Source organism: Glandiceps talaboti, chromosome 15, assembly GCF_964340395.1.
Source record: "Glandiceps talaboti chromosome 15, keGlaTala1.1, whole genome shotgun sequence".
Taxonomy (NCBI): domain Eukaryota; kingdom Metazoa; phylum Hemichordata; class Enteropneusta; family Spengelidae; genus Glandiceps; species Glandiceps talaboti.
Genome location: NC_135563.1, coordinates 12,435,442 through 12,455,859, shown reverse-complemented (window position 1 = coordinate 12,455,859; position 20,418 = coordinate 12,435,442). Strand labels below are relative to the sequence as shown.

At 36.5% G+C, this 20,418-nt stretch overlaps 1 protein-coding gene across 1 annotated transcript; it reads left to right on the top strand.

Moving 5' to 3' along the window:
- Window positions 1–1,137: 1,137 nt before the first annotated feature.
- LOC144446224 (uncharacterized) lies at window positions 1,138–19,855 on the top strand. Its single transcript, XM_078135976.1, has 26 exons — window positions 1,138–1,159; window positions 1,598–1,642; window positions 2,808–3,002; window positions 3,460–3,642; window positions 4,015–4,188; window positions 5,070–5,245; window positions 5,650–5,807; window positions 6,582–6,769; window positions 7,272–7,319; window positions 8,114–8,300; window positions 8,946–9,070; window positions 9,325–9,435; window positions 10,090–10,215; window positions 10,887–11,047; window positions 11,376–11,508; window positions 12,664–12,849; window positions 13,646–13,865; window positions 14,700–14,743; window positions 15,235–15,345; window positions 15,891–16,007; window positions 16,608–16,778; window positions 17,098–17,349; window positions 17,967–18,137; window positions 18,503–18,621; window positions 18,892–19,084; window positions 19,593–19,855. Exons 1-26 carry the CDS (start codon window positions 1,138–1,140, stop codon window positions 19,853–19,855), a joined length of 3,879 nt encoding a protein of 1,292 aa, XP_077992102.1.
- The last annotated feature ends 563 nt before the right edge of the window (window positions 19,856–20,418 follow it).

Genomic DNA, 20,418 nt, shown 5'->3' with positions numbered 1-20,418 from the left:
AAAATATTCATGACACCCCTAAATGCTTACTACGTATACCTTCAGATAAATTAATATTCATTGTGCATTTCCAGGAGTGGCGTTGCCGTTTAAATTCTAATTATTATTAAAATATTCATGCATACAATATGTGATGAATTTATACAAATATAGTCCACCAGTCAATGCAGCTGTGGGAATACTAAATGTTTGAATATTGTGTGTATACAGCTACGAAAGAAGACACAAACACACAACGCATCGTCGAATGATAAGTTTGCTGACACATAAATCATAATTGTTTACCAACGTATGACTGTGTAGAGCGCTATAGCTAGAATGTATACAGCGGTTTTGTAGAGTAAATATATGTGCGGTTGAGGTCATATGCGCGTCCAGCCTGTTGGACCCCCTCCCCTCAATCTAAACCTTATCGTATTTCTTTTAATGACTCCTCTTGAAGTAACAGAATGTGCCCCGGGGGGGGGGGGGTAAATTTAAAATATGAAAGATAATTCTTGGTCCTTTTGACTTTTTAAATGATATAAAGTTGGCGGTTAACCATCTTATTTCCAAGGGATTCGGAATCGAAATTCCCCTTTACTATTTTTCCATAGAGTTAACAAAATATCCGACGGCCTTATTGGACTTTAAATGGTTGAATTTTGATATAATTTTGACTGTTTTTAAAAACACTTTGTAGCGATCCGTGTTCTTTTCTTCGATTTTAACTGAGAATGAGTTTCAGTTTCTAGAATACGGTAATTATAGCAATAAAGTTTAATCTTCTCTTTTATGAGGCACATACTCTCCTTCATTCATTTATTTAGTGAATTATAAAGGAAGGACAACATTATGTGTTTACTTAGGAAAAATAGGTATTTAAGCTATATCAGCGTTTGAAGGTCTACCTATTTGAAAACAAATATCAATAAAATTCAAATAACGATCATTCGTATATGTCCGCAAATTGAACCACGTTTTCATATTGAAATATTTCGGGTTAATATGTATGCATGGTTGTTTGACTGCTTTACGGATTCCAATCGATGTGATGATCACGTGACGACTTAATCCAAGAGAGAAGAATCAGTCGGAAGCCATTTTCATGTCGTCATGTGAATTTTTTTAAATTGAATGACAATCTTCTACAGTTAGATGGATATGAAAGCTGTTGAAGGTAAGAAAATTGTCTATCTACAACACCAGTTGCTTTGATTACTGGACTTCTGTATTTGAGGCTAACCGGTGTTGGTTAGCGCAGACAGTGTAACAGTTATGACACAACTATGTATTTATCCGTGGTACGCTGTTCGATAATAAGTGAACCAGTCTTCTAAGATTTAAAAAAACAAAACAGTTCTGCATGAATCTTAGAGTGGACATTTTAAGTAGAATTACCACGATGAGAGATTTCTTTGATTTTGAAAACTGAGAAAGACTAATTGCCTAATGTTTCCATTGTTGAGCTTGTTTTGACGCTGTGTTTTAACACGGCCATGATATCATGTTCTCAATTTTATGCGTATGCAAAGTCGACGTTGACTATTAAACTTCCCTTATCCGTGATTGATGATGTTTTTTTGTTCAATTGGATTTCGATTTCATGTTGTTTCAGGATTTTTCCTGTACGTCATACTGGTACAGCAGGCTTCAATAGTCGGTAAGTATAGATCATTCTGGAAATTTACACAGGAAAGCGTGGGGAAAATATGATCTTTTCTGCTTTCATGAATTCAAACAAAACTTTCCTAGCGGTGTCCAACACTTTCGGAATTTATGGCAGTATGGGGCGAAAACGAACATATTGACTGGCATGATTTTGATACACGATGGTACATTCATATGTGTGCGAAACCTTCGACCAGTGTTTATATGCCATGTCTCAAATTGAAGAAATGAGGGCGTCGCTATGCAGCTATTACATATGGGCTACACTACATGCACTGTATAGATATTGTAAATACCGCAATGCTAGTTTTGGTTTTATGTTAAACTGTTGAAATATTGAGAAAATCGTATCGCTTAGTACAATTTCACGATTCAAGACAAAATGGAAGAGCTAGCAAGACGCAAATAATCGATCACATTTATCGATCTGTACCTCTGAAGTTAGGCACAAAGACAGACAATGAATAATTTATATTGTGACTATCTGTTTTGAAAGTCTACTCTGAAAACCTGGAATAGGTACACGAGTTCAGTAATTATTAATGAACCGTATGGGAGGGTAATAAACTGTCGGAAAGCCAGGAATATTGAATCCTCAGACATATACACGACACTTTAACGACGTTTGGTAGAACTGATTTAAGCAACTTCAAATATCAATTTTTTCACTACAGCAGTGGGTCGATACGTCTTAACTTAATCTGAAACAATACGAAAACGGGAGAGCGTGAACAGTATATAGGGTTCTCATTGTCAGGCTGAGCTTATTACGTCGCATTGTTGTGTTTAGAAGGGAACTATTTGAGTTCGTCAGGGCTCGTAACAACGATAATTTTACGTTGTTTGATAGTTGTTAGGATGTGGTGTTCAAGTGAACGTTTATCTGTGTAGGGAGTCTTGCCCCTTCTGTTTCAATGGCAAACAACACATGTATGTCATCCACACACCCGATGTACACACCTAACATAACTGATAGCGTACTTATAACTTGCAGCGAATGATCCAATGTATTTCAGGAACGCTTCAACAAATTGCGACTCATGTTGTCCGACAATAGTCAAACAACAATATAATCGCTATAATTTAAGCATGGCAAGCACTAAGTAAAAGGTATACATATATAATGGCAACTTCAATGATTTGTTTTATGTACACAGATGCCCACACAAATTGCCGTAAGGATTGGACTGCATATGACAACAACTGCTATTACTATAACTCCAATTCATATTCATGGGATGCAGCTATGGAATGGTGTCGTGATATAGTTAATGGCGGTGATTTAGCCAGTATTCACAGCAGTTCAGAAAATTCTCAAGTGCTGGGCATGATAGGCACTAACATTCATATTGGTAGGTAGGATGCAGAGTGAGTAGGTGGGTGATCTTGATTGGGTGGATGGGTGAGTGAGTGAGTGAGTGAGTGAGTGAGTGAGTGAGTGAGTGGGTGAGTGAGTGAGTGAGTGAGTGAGTGAGTGAGTGAGTGAGTGAGTGAAATAGCAATCTAGTTCGGCAAAAGGGAACAGCACTCCAGAAAATAAAAGTGTTTGCATAAACGTGGAGTTCTGGAGAGTCATTTCATGATTTTACATATAAATGATTTTCGTTCGGTTGCCAAAAAAAACGAATTGAAAGTCTTTTCTCTTTTTTCGATTATACAGACAGACAGACAGACAGACAGACAGACAGACAGACAGACATACATACATACATACATACATACATACATACATACATAGACAGACAGACAGACAGACAGACAGACAGACAGACAGACAGACATATTATATATATTTTGGTGTCACCACAGGTTTCACTGACTTGTCACTGGAGGATGACTGGGAGTGGAGCGATGGTCGATCCGTTGTGTATACTAATTGGAACAGTGGTGAACCAAGTGGTAACAGTGGACTAGGTAACTGTGCAGGCATGTATACATCTGGAAAATGGGATGATTATACATGCACTACAACACGACCATTCGTTTGCAAAGGTAAGACTGTTAATTTTCAACTTACAATGGCATATATATACTGCACATTTCATAAATGTTCATATTTTGGTTTAAAATAATAATTTAATCACCTACAATAAAGTAAAGCAGGCAGTAATTTGAAAGTGAGTTACAAACACTTTATCACCTACATTGGATGATTGCTAAAGAATCAGAAATAGAGTTGATAAATGGAAAATACGGGACAGAATGTAGACAGTCTTTACACCCATAACATCGCAGTCTAGCGTATGAAATAATAACACCCTGGCCCACGTTCAAATTAGTAAGACTTACTATTGTGATTGATCAAGAACAATCTATTGATTCTGAAGTCTTCCTAATGCTTGATTATTATGATTTGATTTTTAGTTCCTATGGAATGGACGTCGGTCCAGACCGGATGTCAATGCTATTTCGATACCACAAGGTACGACTGTGCATGCTGCCGTGATGGTGGATGTAACTGCGGTATATCCTACCCAAATCAGTGTGTTGAATGTGGCTCATCAGATTGCGGTCAAGACTACTCGGATCCCATTGATCGTGAGTGTTTCTGTTAATTGATTCGCATGCGTTTGGTTCTTTGAATTATTAAGACCAGTGACTGTATCAACTCACCGTGAGATAACACTACAATGAATAAATTAAAAACAAAAAAATAAACACAACAAATGAAATGTAAAATATGAGCTCCGTCAATTAAAGTTACACAATCTGACATCAAGTTGTGTTAGAAGATGATAGCAAATTAGGGATTTCCTCGACATTTTATGTATATAAATTACATTGGAGAGTTTATAGGTTTTAACGTAATAAAGTTCAGGCAAGTGCACATGATGGTTTAATAAAATATGTAAACTTCTTGTTTCAGTAAGTAGAATACCGGGTACCTTTTGAATGACAGCGAAACGTACGCCACAACACATGAATCTAAACTCACCTTAAGAATCAAGTATATTTAGGGGGATTAACTAAAATTACAAGTTTTCGTGGTTTTCTCAAGTATCGTGCATAATCTTGAGGTAAATCTTGGTTATTCAGCTCTCTTGTATCGATTTGCTTCTTTCTGTTCGGTATTGCTCAGTTTAAAATACAGTGGTCGTCCAAGTCACTTGAGTACGCCGTCGCCCCCCCCCCCCTCCAACCACCACATAATGGAATCAACTCGGTACAAGAGAACAGCTCGATTGGGATTACATATCATGCTTGAAAAACCGCAAAACTGTTTGTAAACATCTTAAAATATATGCGCATCGGAAATACGCAATGCACGATCCTTGAGCTTTAACATCATATGGTGATAGTCTGATCTATCTAAATTCATTGTAACATGTACATTTGCAAAGTAGAGATATAAATCAAAAACAGAATCACTGTATTGTTTTTTTTTGAATAAATAGTCTATGTTTCAATTATAATTACAGAGTGGAAGGTTGTTTTCAAAATTGTCTCAAGCCTCGACGGCCTGGCTAGTAAGGATTTATGGTCGGGTACGAATACCCTTAATGATGGCGATACCGATGCACCATATATATCGTACACCTCTAAACATTACAAAAGTTCTGATGCCAACACCTGGGATACAAGTAGTATCCAACAGGTAATCTCGCCATGTTATGACGATATTATTTGTGTGTGTGTGTGTGTCTTTATTGGCACTGTTGAGAGAGAGAGAGAGAGAGAGAGAGAGAGAGAGAGAGAGAGAGAGAGAGAGAGAGAGAGAGAGAGAGAGAGAGAGAGAGATCTTAAGTTTCAATTTGAGTCAGACATACTTAGAGACATAGAACGGCAGACACTGACAGCCAGACGGACGGACAGACAGAGAGACAGACATACAGACAGAGACACAAACAAACAAACATACACACAAACAAGCAAACAAACAAACAAACAAACACACAAACAAACAAACAAACAGATAGACAGACAGAGAAAAGTTCAATTTCTTATATCAAATTTGAGTGAAAATTCCTAGTCATCCATTTGCATGTGGTCTATTCGCAGATAAAATTTGCCTTTTATGATAGCGGTGTTGAAAAGATGAGTTTGGTATTTGATGCCTCTGGTACCAGCAAGACAAGTTTTTATTCATCAAGCTATTTACTTTATGCCCCATATACCGATATATACTCTTCAAGTATGAACTACTTTTCCATGTCAGGGTAAGTACTCGAATCCGGGAGAATATGATGATCAAGTCAAAAGACACCAAAAATGACAAAACCCTGAGGTCACGAGTAAATTTCCGGCTTTAATGAAGGAAAATATTACAATCAAATGAATAATTAATATAATTATATCTCTATTAGCATAATTTATGAAAGAAATCACGACAAATAATGATGATTTCGAATATTATGGGACCATTTTGAGCACCACTGCATCAATGATGTAGACGTGCGTTGTCGATCGTGACATAGACAAGGATATGCCAAAGATAAAAGCTGATTATATAAATTTAGTTCCCCATGGAAGACTATTACAATGTCCTTCCGTCCGTCAATACGTCATATCTCTGACACGAAATCTTCAATTCCATTCAAACCTGGAACAGGGGTGACATATATCATATAGGACATATGGATGTCACCTTATTTCGCAACATACCCTTATTTGTACTGAACAAATATTTTTTGCCACATAACTGAAATCTTTTAACAAACCCGCTCATTTCGAGTGTCTATCCCCACATTATCAAGTATAAACTTTCTTTTAAGACCTTGAACAGTGAACTTGGATTTTGACCACGACTTTGAAGTCCAGGATCAATGATCAAAATCAAGATATTTTTTGCATATCACAGACATAGTAGTATTCATTTCTTTCCACTACTTTCTTTCAAGTCACGCAGTCTAAAGCTTCCAAAAAGTTTATAGAAGTAATTCTTTTGAGGAGGAAGGCGTGTGTTCTACGAAGAATTTTTTTTTCAATTTCAGACACAGTACTTCTACTCTTGGGAGACATTGGTTCATAAGCAGTTACTACAGTGGATGTAATGGCGACGCAGGTTGGGTATGTGTATCTGATCCAACATCTAGCAGTGGAGGATGTGATTGGGAGAACATGGAAACAAGGCCTAATTTCATATACAGTACATCTACCACACGTCAGGCCTGGGCCTCTGGTAAATATAATACAGAACATGCACACTGACACTGACTTTGACTGATATCGTCCTATAGCTGTTTCAGTTGATGTCCAATAAGCCACTTTCACCACACTGGCTGGCGTTGTTGCTAAGTTCAGCACTAGAGGGCGACCCGAAGTTGCCTCGTGTGTGCGAAGCACGAGTGACCCGTGCTTCGCATTTGCTAGCAACATGACTTTTACCACCTCTGCATCACGAGATTTTTCTCGTGACTTTCACCATAGAGAGAATGCTATTGACATATATTTAAGTCACCGATAATGTTATCCACACCGATACCTTGACCAGACCACTGTACTTTATTGTGGTCTTAGCCGATACATAAAAGCAATAAACAGACTGGTAGATACTGTTACTGGTGACTTGAGCATAACAGACTGTAAGTGGGCAGTGTTAGATTTGCAGGAGTGGTCGATCTTATGCACATAATAAATGTAAAAAAAAAATAACTGAGTAAATTATTCTTTCATCCAACCAGGAAACACCGCACGTGCTGATGTGTTCGCTATGTTCTTTAAAGAAACAGGTAGGTGAACCACTGAAACACAAACTAATGTATTGTGTTATGGTCGGAAACAGAAGGCATTGTGGCGACGGGCAATGATGAGATGATATACAATAACTATAAGGGTAACACACGCAACATAACCATATTTCGTATGATTCTATTTCGATAAAATATCAAAAGTACGACTCATGACTTCTAGAAAGCAAGTTTGACTTTGTACGTTTAGTATGTACCGAAACCACCATCCTTTATGCTCATAACTGTAGGAAGTATTCAAACTCGTTTGCAACTGTAAGGAAATATATATTAATAATTTCAGAAACGAAGTAACATTGTAAAATTGTATAAATGTTACTGCCCAATTATGAGCGTATGTGATATGCGCATGGCGTATTCTGCCCAACGTGAGTATGGTAGATGGCATCCCAATCGGAAAGCCCAACGTCGTCAGGATGATCTGCAAGGCATGATATACTGTGCCCCGTGTAAACGTTATTATGCGAATGTCCAAGTCACTTTAGGCCAATTCAGACGGGGTATCATTTAATTTCCCCCAATATATTGCCCCTGAAACAAGAACTGTAATGGCGCCCCAGGGGGAAAATATACGTGTACTTTCCCACAAGTCTCCTGGATCTTAGTTTGGTTGTTTTGATTATGATAATGACAAGAGTAGCATAAAAATGAAGTCACAATATTTGAGGATGTGTATGCCTGACAAGCAACACATTGAAATACCACTAGGAATGGCTTTTTCATTACTATATTAACATTATACCTAGTGACTATTGATGGTATTTTGCATGCTTCAGTTGATACATCTGACGAAGACTTGTGCGATTCTGGGTGGACTCATTATGGCAATGGTTGTTATCAGATTTATGAAGATACAAAAACTTGGTTTGAAGCAGTGGCTGCATGTCGTGCTCTCGATGATGATGCGGACCTAATTAGCATCCATAGCTACGATGAAACAATGCACGCTCTTTCAATGTCCAGGTATCAACTATCTCTACATTTTCCGAAATTATTATAAAAGAATACAGATTTACTAAATGACATGATAGGCTGATTTCCCAACCAAAAGCCTCCAGGCCGCAATTATTTAATATATAACGGGGTGGAGTGTATTTTGTAAATTGCCCCTTTTTTTGGTGTTAATATTTAAAACTATTTCTCGCAAGTTTATGTAATGTAGATAAAAATCCACCATCAAAGTTAGGTATGTTTCGTATCCCTACACAAGAGACTCTGAATGTCATGAAATAAGTGAAAACATTGCCATGTACAGTGTTTAATATTATTGTATTTATTTATTTATTTATTTATTTATTTATTTATTTATTTATTTATTTATTTATTTATTTATTTATTTATGAATATTTGGTGGTTTTTCGTAACTTTGGACCCATGATGAAGGTTTTTCCCGACATATCACTTTCTTTTAATATTTTGTAACAAAGAAGGTCACATACAGAACAGGGGTAATCCTAAAAGTTCTACCATGTACAGTACTATGTTGTTTTATTCCCTGAACGTGGGTAATTTTGAAGGAAAGTTTTAATTACATTGACCCGATTACGTTATATGTGTCTGGCTGTAGACACCGCGGTCAGTGGATCATCATGTATTAATATTTTCTAGGTGGACGTTTGCAAATACGGACTATTGGATTGGAGCACATGACCTGAACGAGGAGGACGAGTGGGAATGGATCGACGGAAGCCCTTTCGATTATACAAGATGGTATTCCGGTGAACCAAGCAACGGTACGTCGTCCGACAATCTAGTTTCCAACATTAGATTTGATAAACAAACTGCAAATCTTTAGACATCACGAGATAGGGAACATAATACACAAACATTATAGTGTACGGATGTATTACGTGTGTATTTTAAACCTACGAGTGTTGAGACTTTGTCCACATATATGGGCACCTATAGACACATGCACACCTGTAAGCAATACTGTAGCCGCTGATTTACTTATGAGATATTCTACAATCAACCCTATCAATTCCAGGTAATGGTGTCGAGGACTGTGCAGCATTACGATGGTCAACTGATGGTACATGGAACGATGCAAGTTGTAGTGGAAGTAAAGGCTATATATGCAAATATCCTCTAGACGTAGGTAGGTGCTGTTTAGATAATTCTCGTCATTTATTCTGATAAGAAATCACTACTTTCATTGAGAAAATTAAAAAAAAAACAAGGAATTATGACGACAAAACAAAACAAATTCCAACATTTCTATACAATTAGCACGAGTGAGCAGTGGTAATCATTCTACATATTACTGCATGCTGTGAGAGAAGCACTACGCAGCTAAACAGTCACAACCCTGTAACATTGACGGGGCTGCTGCAGGGTTGTTGGTAATGCCTCTACTAGGGGTGTTAATGGCGCAGTCATATCAGGGTTTGCCATATGGGGTGCTAGCAGTAGCTGTTTTATATATTTTACAAATGTTTTACCCTTGCCAAGGTGTAGACCGTAAGGCCATCTTTAACAGCATTCCGCTTAGTTGCTTCAGATCTCCTGTATATGTAAAGACTAATTTCCCTGAAAGTTCTGTACCAGGTCATGTAGCCTGCTCATATATATATAGACATTGTATGTACATATTTGGCGTTGTGTTAAACTCGGATTTATACCTAAACCGTCCCTGTAGCCATTAATTTGCGGGAAAACTATTCTATCCTAAAAACGTTGCATTGACTGTACTATGTATATTTTTACGTTTAAAATAAATGATAAATTTCCGAAATTCTGCTTACTATTACAGCGTCATGTGGTGAATGGAAACGTAAAGGATACACCAACGATGGCTACTACACTATAGATCCAGACGGTCCTTACAATGGGGTAGACCCATTCCGAGTTTACTGTGATTTTTCGAGTGAAAGCAATGGTAAGTATTTTGTTGAGGTTTTCTGGGAGTAGGGGTGAGGGTGTTCTGATGCAGATGTTTTTGTTGTTATGCTAACATGCATGACCTGTTACTATATTTATATTTGAACCTGCCCGTTACCCTTTAAGTCGATATCTAACAACAAAATCAGTTCCAGCTGTTACTTAAACCTGATACAGAATTAACTATTTGAAGGACTGTGCATGTATCTTCTGCAAAGACTGTTTGATATTTGTTTCTGACCACAGCACCTAACAGTAATGGGCAGTAAATGGGGAATAGTTGATAAATAGGGGGGCATTTGAACATGTTGGTGATACTTGATTAGTCCCAATGCCTCAGAATAATTCATTGATACAGTGAGCCATCACACCCTATGAAAATTAAACGGTAATGTTTGGCAACCATCACTAACGTTGTGGTATTTTTATCTCGCTGTAGAGGGCGTTATTTTGAACATGAAAATCTTTGACATATCAAAAAACTTTAGGCTTCAAAAATAATTCTAGGGTAAAAAAACACCCATATACATTAGGCTCATTCAGTAATGTCCCCGATACTATAGCATGTACTTGCATTCTAAAGAACAGATATTCACCCATTTCTCATTGATTTTAAACTCGAATATTTCATATTGTTTTCTATGATGTGTAAATATTTTCCACCTACAGCCATCCACGTGTTCCACCATGCACAGGAACAACGTGGTCACATTACAGATTTTGAAGCAGCTCTATCGTACAACTTTGAGATAACTTATGATAATGGCGTTACAATGGACCAAATGAAAGCCGTAATGGATATTTCAGATACTTGCTACCAATACCTGAAGGTGAGTGTGTCTCATATAGAGAAGACATTGGTTTGAATGGGTGAATAGTCGAAGAATTTAAACACTCGTTAAAAGTTCACATTGAAACTTAAGAGCTCTCTCTCTCTCTCTCTCTCTCTCTCTCTCTCTCTCTCTCTCTCTCTCTCTCTCTCTCTCTCTCTCTCTCTCTCTCTCTAAAGCAGACTGTGTTCGGTAAAGAACAATGCATTCATAAACAAATAGTGGGAAACAAACGAATATAGAGGACCAAGCATCCTAGCAGATACAAACCTGTAACCGTGAATGATCGAAATTACAGAACTGTGTATTCTTTTCTTTTAACTGATAGTATGAATGTTACGGATCTATAATGAAATATGGCGGGACAAACTATGCTGCCTGGTACGACAGAGATGGTAATATAATGAACAACTGGGCAGGGGCACCGAGCGGTCAAACACTTTGCGCTTGTGGCAACGAAGGCGAGTAACTATATTTTAAGTAATTGCCAGATTTAAACTGAATGCCTTCCGTAAGGGTAAAGATTTGAGATTGTCGTGCCTACAGACTAGTGTTGGAATACAGCAGAACAATGCAATAAGTTATCTTTGCTCATTGACTGCTATTTGTCCATTGCTGTTAGTGATTTCCTGGCCAACCACAACATGTAATGTAATGCTTTACAGAACGTTGTAGTATCGCACTCACCGTGGAAAGAGTTTTAAAGGCCAAAATTGATTCTGGACATCACCCATCACTTAAGTACCCCCTTCCCGTGTCAATTCCCATGCCAATTCAGTCTGCAGAAGAAAGGGAAAACAAAAGTAACTCTCCCTACATTAATTGCCACCAGTGAAGACAACTGCAAAACTAATCACGAACTAGCCTATGACATGTGGCCCACATACACACTTGCTGTAAAGTAATAAATAAAAGAACAGTAGCTGCAATGATAAGTAGATTGATTAGCATTCGTTGAAATGTAACAAAAAATCGTCGCACCACTTTAGACAACCTTTCCCGATGAGAAACTATGTTTCCCCGATTTGGTGGCCTACCAATATATGCCAATAACTTATTAAAACTAAAAGCTGCATTAGTGATATTTTCAGGACAAGTGCGCTTTGGTATCACAAATGTATGAACTAAGTTATAATAAATTTGAAGCCTACAGTCTTGAGATATCGCCTAATTACCGAAAACCATTAATTAAGTAAATTGCTCATTAATATTCATAAACCTAATCAGCTCTTGCCGTTACCCTACGAAACATGTCTACTAAATTTCGTTCGAATTGATGCAGCCGTTATTTCGGAAATGGTGATATACACACAAACACAGACACACACAGACACACAGACTTCATCCCTAATATATAACCTTCCTTACGGAAGGTAAAATAATATCACTATTAATTATTATAATTATATTCCTTTGGGTTACATTGATTTGAATCTGATGGAGTCAACGAATAAAGACATCATATGCAGGCAATTAATTGATTTCATCGTAAATGTATCAAACAGAGCCAGTGAACACTAACATAAAACGAGTTGTCAAAACATCTCTTTCACAGAGCGATCCTTTGGGAAATCATAGCATAACCATGTCACACATTAATTCCTCTCGTTCAATAGGAACGTGTGCTAACGGTGTTTCCACATGCAACTGTGATAACAACGACGGAACATGGCGCTATGACGATGGAACGATTACTGATAAAGACTACTTACCGGTATCCAAACTAGGATTTGGCGATAGTAGCACTGGTGAAGAAGGATATTTCACATTGGGTGCATTTTACTGTAAAGGAGAGAGTACAGGTTGGTGATATATAAAGTAGTAGTAAACCTATGAAATAAAAAATCCCACAGTTAAGACTTAGCAGTGTTGTCTTTTTCAGCCACGAAATGGTGGTCTCAACTCCAGCCGCTTCTCAGTTCCAACCAAGACCACTGACACTGTAGTTATTTTTTATAGTGGTCTAACAGTATTATGAGATGACAATGATCTAATGTGGCATCCATACTTTTTTGAATAATGCCAATGTGTTTAATACTTTATTGAAAAATAATAGATTGACAATTTCTTTACAACATAATTTCTGAAATGCTTTCAAAGTGACCGAAAACAAGCTTTCAAACGACAAATGGAAAACTTTTGTTTGATTGGAACTACTAATCAGACATGATAAGAAAAGGGCAAAGATAAAGACGTGTAGGGTTGATGGTGGGAAGGGGGATATAATTGTGCTCATTTTTGATATCTTAATCTATGTATAAAGATAAACCTTCAAATTCTGGATTAAACGTAACATAATGTGAATTTCTGGAGTTTTGTATGTAGCATTCACACTATTGAACTCGTTGCAGTGATGTTAATCACAGATAGTCTCCTTGGGGATTTTAATAACATATATAATTCATGTTTTGTTTCAATAATGATATACTATAAATTTTGGCAAAAATCAATTATTTGGAGAAATAAAGAAAAGATAATACTAATATATAATAAGATATATATATGTATTTGTATATATATATATATATATATATATATATATATATATATATATTAAATAATTGGAATATTAAACATTTTATTCTGTTTTCTTTGCAGACGTATTAACGTCAAGATTAGACTTCCATCTAATACCATACAAGTATATTAGTAACAATAACAATGAAGAAATATCCGACCAAACTGCTGAAGAATGTGCCGCGGAATGCGCATCTCGTACTAGCTATACGTGTCGCTCGTTTGACTACGACGGAAAGTGTTACCTGAGTGAATACAATCACATAATGAATGGTGGTCTCACCACCGGGACATCAAATAATCGTATCTATATCAGGAAATGTATGTATAAAACTGATTTGAAACATCACATCTTGCTATAATTGGTATATAATTAGTTACATACATTTATGTTTAGCATGCCATGTTTTCATGATTTCACTAGGTAGGTCATGATATGTATACAGTATGATGTAGCACACTACATAATTATAAGTTAATTGACTCAACACAAAACGTCATCTGGCTCATCAAAAATCTTACCTTCATGTTTACATTTTCGCAAAGTCATATACACTTTAACAACGTATATTTTGTGCAAGCATAGAAATGGAGTAAAGTGTAAATGACGTGGAATTTTTGTCTATCAGACTATATAGGAAGTAGCAATGTTGATGATATTTTTTTCGTGTCAAACAATACGATGATTTAGCAATATTAGATATTAAATACAATAATAGAAAATTAAGGGTTGCAATTTAGTAAATATTTTGTGCAGCCAGACGAAGATTCGTGTCACCTTAACTAGCTTCCAGTGTATTCTCGAGCTTACACAAAATATGATATTTTTATACCATTCACAGTCTCTTTTAGTGGGACATGATGCATTACATGTTGCACAAAACTATTTGGAATTCGTATTCAAAAGGTTTGCCTGTGAACAAAGAGATGTACCAGTTAATTACTATCATGTTCAAACTTCTCCTTCATTTTGAAAATGACAAATTTTGCTATGTAAATATAAATTGTAAATGATAATTGGTTGATTTTTTCAGACGTGGTCAAGAAGGAATTGATATCATAAAATATCATGTAAGCTAACCATTTAAAAAGAATATTGAAGCATTTTGGAGATTAATAATGATTTGTTGTAATTTTCCTTTTGTACAGTTGTTGATGAAGGAGAAAATCTTTTCAATGGTAAGTTTACTTCTTAAAGTCTCATTTTTCACAACGAACTGAATTTTTTTGGGTTGTTATAGCACTAAAGTAATGCATTGTTATTAGATTTTAGTAACAAGTTGTAGGGTGGCTCATCTTCAAAGTAACTTCATCTGCAACATAATTTAATCGTGCAAGTCGAATATACTAATATGCACTGAAATAATTCAGAGTCGTTGGCCACGACTGGTCACGGACCAGCTTGTCCCCGCAAAATCTGTACATACAGCTCATTGGCAATCGAATAAACTGATAAACACTGAATTCATTCAAAATATTTGGCCGCAATTAGTCACGGCCTCGTATGCAGAACTACCAATGTAACTTGTAAGCAGTTTTAGACATGCACTGGTATCAGTGTATTTAGAAACCAGGGCTCTTTTTGAGTGAGTGCATATTTTAAACTTGAAAATATCTGTATCTAGAAAACAAAGTCATTTTAAGCGATTGTTATTTCATTTTTCATTCAGAACAAGAAAATTGTGATTCAGGGTGGGTTGAATATGACAGTCATTGCTACTATCCTGGTACATCAACCAAAACCTGGCTGGAGGCAGAAACATGGTGTCAAGGTTACGGAGGTACGTATACGTCATGCATGTGAATTCCCTTTTATATCTGCGGTCGTGACATCGTACATCTTGCTACTTCAGCCGCAATGTTATAAACTGATCCGCACGAGTGTACGTGTGGCATAGCCTGGTATTTAAACGAGTGCTCGCGGGTTTTTTTTTGTGGCTGATCAAAGCGAGTGAAAGTCCTTCAGAAAACACTAGAAGCATAAGTACATACATAGGCACACACGCCCCATTGAATTATATCGTAGATAGCCTTATTTGCATACCTATATACAATAATATTTTATTGCATGGTGACACGTTTACAGACAATCAATAGCATATGTTTATGCAAGGATACGGATTATGCTAGTCGACTTAACATGTATTTTCAACTATTTATAAACAAGATTATCTTTGCATGTTGGAATGAAATCTTTAGAAAAAACTCTACTGAGTGGCTCCAATCGAATGTTTGATATAAAGGCGAACCTCAGACAACCACGTGTTATTTTGTTTAATGACCAGTTTGACACGGCATGCATTATGAATTTGTTTTTAAATTTCAGGTCACTTAACAAGCACCAATGACGAGAACGAGTATAATTTCTTGAGGAGGATGTTACGTTGGACAGTTGCAACTACGTTTACTTTCCTTATTGGTTACAATGATATTGAGAATGAAGGTGTGCATAATGTGTATCTCTGCAATTTTTCCTACATTGAGTATTACATTTTTTCAATGCACGGTAGTATTCTCGAATGAAGGAAAGACAAAGTTGCCAACAAATGATTTTGATAATTTACTCTTTCAAGTCGAAAATATACTATATAAGTTGTAAATATAATTTGGCAAACAAGTTTTGATTGATTTTTGTGAACCTTTACTGTCAAAACGGTGATTAAGACTCTGGAAATACAAATTACTACATACTGTACAGTAGGGAAAATGGATTAGGGCAGTTTTAGTTATGATAGCATTAACACTCTTACTACATTGCGGGTATAACAGAACCCCATGCCCCATCCGATCACAAAAGGTGGTAGGGCACACATAATTATTTTCCTGAGTGACATGGTGTATTACTGGGTGATAAATCCATTGACAAAGGAAGCTATTATTTGTGTCTTAATTAGATAATTAACAGTAATTGTTTTTATTAATAGTTATTTCGCAAATTTGACAGCAGAAACGTCAAACACAATACTTAAGGTAACATGGTGTAGGTAAATATCCATCTAAAAGGTGATTCCAATAATCCCAGTTGTCTTTCTCTTTCTTGTAGGTCAATGGGTGGAAGCAGATGGCTCTGACCATTCTTATTCGAATTGGCGCAGTTCTGAACCAAATGGCGACGAGTTAGAAAACGCCGTACTAATGTATGCACGAGATGATGACGATTGGATTGACGCTAACGTAGAAACGTCACGACAGTTTATATGCAAAGCTGCTATAGGTACTTATAGTGTTTATGGAATCCCCATGTCTCTACAAGGTTTCATAAATTATTTGCTTTATGTTGCTTAATTACTTCCCATCAACTATCTTGACGTAACACACCAAAATCACAATGTGACATAATCACGCATTTAGATACTTGGCCCAGGTACACGCATCATGTAACTATCAAACAGATACGAGGGGCATAAATGGAGGGCCACAACCTAATTTCAGTACTGTCAGGCGTCAATAGAGGACGCGAATCATAATACTGTTGACAATCAAAATGACCAAATGTTTTAATTCCATTGCTCAATGTTTGCTCTACTTCATAGGAGCATCCGCAATACCTCAACCGACGGTTGATCCGAGCTGTAGCAGTAGTTGGGTGTCACTCGGAGACAGTTGCTACTATTTTAGTTCATCTGCAGCCTCATATGCCAATGCTCAAAGTGACTGTAAATCGATGGACAGTGATCTCGTAATAATTGAAAATAACGAGGAATGGACGTTCATTAGTCATTACATGCGATATCGATACTACTCCAGGAGTTATTGGATTGGACTTACTGATACATCGACGGAAGGTAAATACATAGTTGGTAACCTTTTTAACTTTACATCTCAACAGATGGCCAACTACCGCATGCACCACTAAACGTGTCCGAAACCGTCGCACGTTATGCCTAAGTCATTTCAACACTTTCATACTCTGTTGTCGATATATCCTACACTACAAGAACTATACGCTTTCTTGCTGATAGACTGGCTATAGTTAGAGGGTTACCAATACAATTTACTGAGATAATATAAATTAAATGTCATATAAATCTGTCTTGCAGTATAAATTGTAAGAAGAAATAAGAAACTGGCCCATGGCACATCCTTACATTATGATCCCAAACTACTCTACAATATATTAAGTTCCTGTCAGTGACTCGTTGAAATACGAATATCTAATTCTTTGATGATATGTAGTGTTGGAAACACGTAAGATGGGCAACGCAAAAGCCACAAAACGAGCACGTGAACAAAAATTAGGTGGTGATATCTTCCTTTTTTAAACACCATCCGATTTGTACTTTTCGTCGAATACATCACGTAAAATGCATTCAGAATATTATCTTGCCTTTTCCTATAATACTAATCATTTTAATGAACATTTTAGTAAACTAGTGCATATATTCTGGAATATCTATTAAAGGTACATGGTTATGGGCAAATGGACACGAAAACGACCTTAGTTCTAACTGGTTGTCAGGTACACCAGACAATTCAGGAGGCAGTGAGAACTGTGCAAGATTTGATCAATACAATGGCTACGATGATAAAAGCTGTGCCGATTCTAATTACTATATATGTGAAGACAATCATAGTAAGTGAACATGATTAAAGGACGCCCTCTATTTTCTGTCCTGTTCCAAAGAGATATAATATATCCTGTGCTTTGGAATGAGCTATAATAGACGTTACCGTTAGAGTACATTTTGAAAATGTTAATCAGTTCTTGGGGTTTTCAAACTATAATTGTCACTGTTGGATTTTTTTTGAGCGAACGTCTTTAGTTGTTCGCTTAAATTGATTATATTAAGTTGGCACAATTTAAATTTCACGTAATAAGTAATGACTTTTAGATATTGCAAATTGTAAGTAGTGAAGTTATATTCACACAAAGTACATCATCAACAGCAGGGTTTTTTTTTACAACATCCCTATTTTGTTCTCAAAATTCCAACACAGATCCGACTGATTCACCGAATGACATAGAAGTGTCTGTACAAAGCCCGTCTGCTGCTTTGTTTTCCTGGAGCGATCCGGCTCAAATGGATTCGGAAAATTCCGATATAATCGGCTTCAAGGTAAGACAAAAAAGTGAAGCTTAATTAGATGATATAATTATATAAGAAACCACAAATATATAGCTTGAAATTGATATCTGACATTACGACGTTAACACAAAACATTTTCACTTTTCTTGAAGAATATCAGAACAACACATACTACATTATTTTCATCAGAAGAATTTTAAAACTTGTGGTCCAGACATATAATATTGGATTTACAAATTATTACTATCACTGACAAACATTGGTATACTGCCATAAACTTCTTTGTTTCATAACCCGTAGTTATACTACTGGAAGCGGAATCAACAGAGTGGAACTACTAAGTCAGTAACCGTTAATTCAACATCAATACATACTTTGGAAATGGCGTCACTAACTCCTGGAACAGAATATGAGTTTCATATGACAGCGTACAATAGTTACGGTGAAGGGCCAGCGTCGGATCCACCCCTAAACTTCACTATGAAGGAAGCAAGTAAGCAATTATTTTATTGTGTCTCTATTCACTACTTAGCTGTATAGTAGTGTGATGACATGTAGATAATTGTGTGGGTCTGCATAATGTGTGGGTCGATCTAATTATCTAGTTATCCATCAACCAAACCAGCCCATCCATCCACCTATCCATTCAACAATCCATGGTCATTATCCATTTATAACAAATTTAGACAGACGAGCATGAAGAGATACAGACAGACAGAGATCTGTATAGGTCGAGTAGTTCATGAGCAACTGAACAAAATACACAAATAAACACAAATAAAGAGACAGATAAATTAATAAATAGACAGACAGACGGACGGGCGGGCGGACGGACGGACAGACAGACAGACAGACAGACAGACAGACAGACAGATAGACAGACAGACAGACAGACAGACAAATTAATGAATTGACTGAATAATAAATACCTTTTAAATGCCCTTTCATTATAAATTTCTTTAATGAACAATCGCCCTCTACTTTCGAATTCCCTTCTGCAGGAATACGTACTGAAAATTACGTCACTAGCGTCTACCGCATATCAAGTGGCAAATATCTACAAAATCACGCTATTCTCACCACCGAGGCCTTCACTCTACAACATTGCACTAATATATGCACTCAAATAGAAGCCTGCCAATCAGTGAACTTTCATGTGGGAGCCGCAACATCTAAGAAGACATGCGTGATAAACAGCGGAACGAAAGAGAGTCATTCTAATGACGTAACTAATCACAACAGTTATACCTATGCTGGTTTGTGATCAGGGAGTTGGACCAATGACTTTACACGTAAAGACTTTATAACTTACAACAGTCCGTTTAACGCACTTGCTTCAATTGATGTAACTAGATAATCAATATCAACATAAAACAAAACAGAGAATCGCCAATAACGTATGTTTTTAAATAAACGGATTTGTTTGTATAAATAATAACACAAAGTAATCTAGTAATAGTTTGTTATAAAATGAAAATGCATCTTAGCAATGACAACTTTTTGTATTCAAGTTTATTCGGTATGCATGATGCTTGGTAGATTCCCTTTTTAGTGACTTCCATTTTTTTTGCAGTTGGTGGTTCATTGTAATTCTTCATGCAGTTTGTACATTTATAGACTACGGTGAGGTATCTCAGACACCTAATCTAAAATCATCGAATTGTGTGAAAACTATAGTATGATCAGAATCTATACTTATCAAGCAAAACAAATCCACAACTAATTCGGACTTTTGGAATACCTTTCCGTAAAAGTTGGATCTCTTAAATAAATCTCTTAAAATGCCTGTGATGAGTTTCCTCAAGGTAGTTCCCGAAAGTCTCAGTT

Excerpts from the sequence above, each read along its gene's own strand:
- LOC144446224 (XM_078135976.1), top strand. The coding sequence starts at position 1,138 with ATGGATATGAAAGCTGTTGAAG. Across the intron at positions 1,160-1,597 it reads GGATATGAAAGCTGTTGAAG|GATTTTTCCTGTACGTCATA; the intron begins GTAAGAAAATTG and ends ATGTTGTTTCAG. Across the intron at positions 10,216-10,886 it reads TTTTTCGAGTGAAAGCAATG|CCATCCACGTGTTCCACCAT; the intron begins GTAAGTATTTTG and ends TTCCACCTACAG.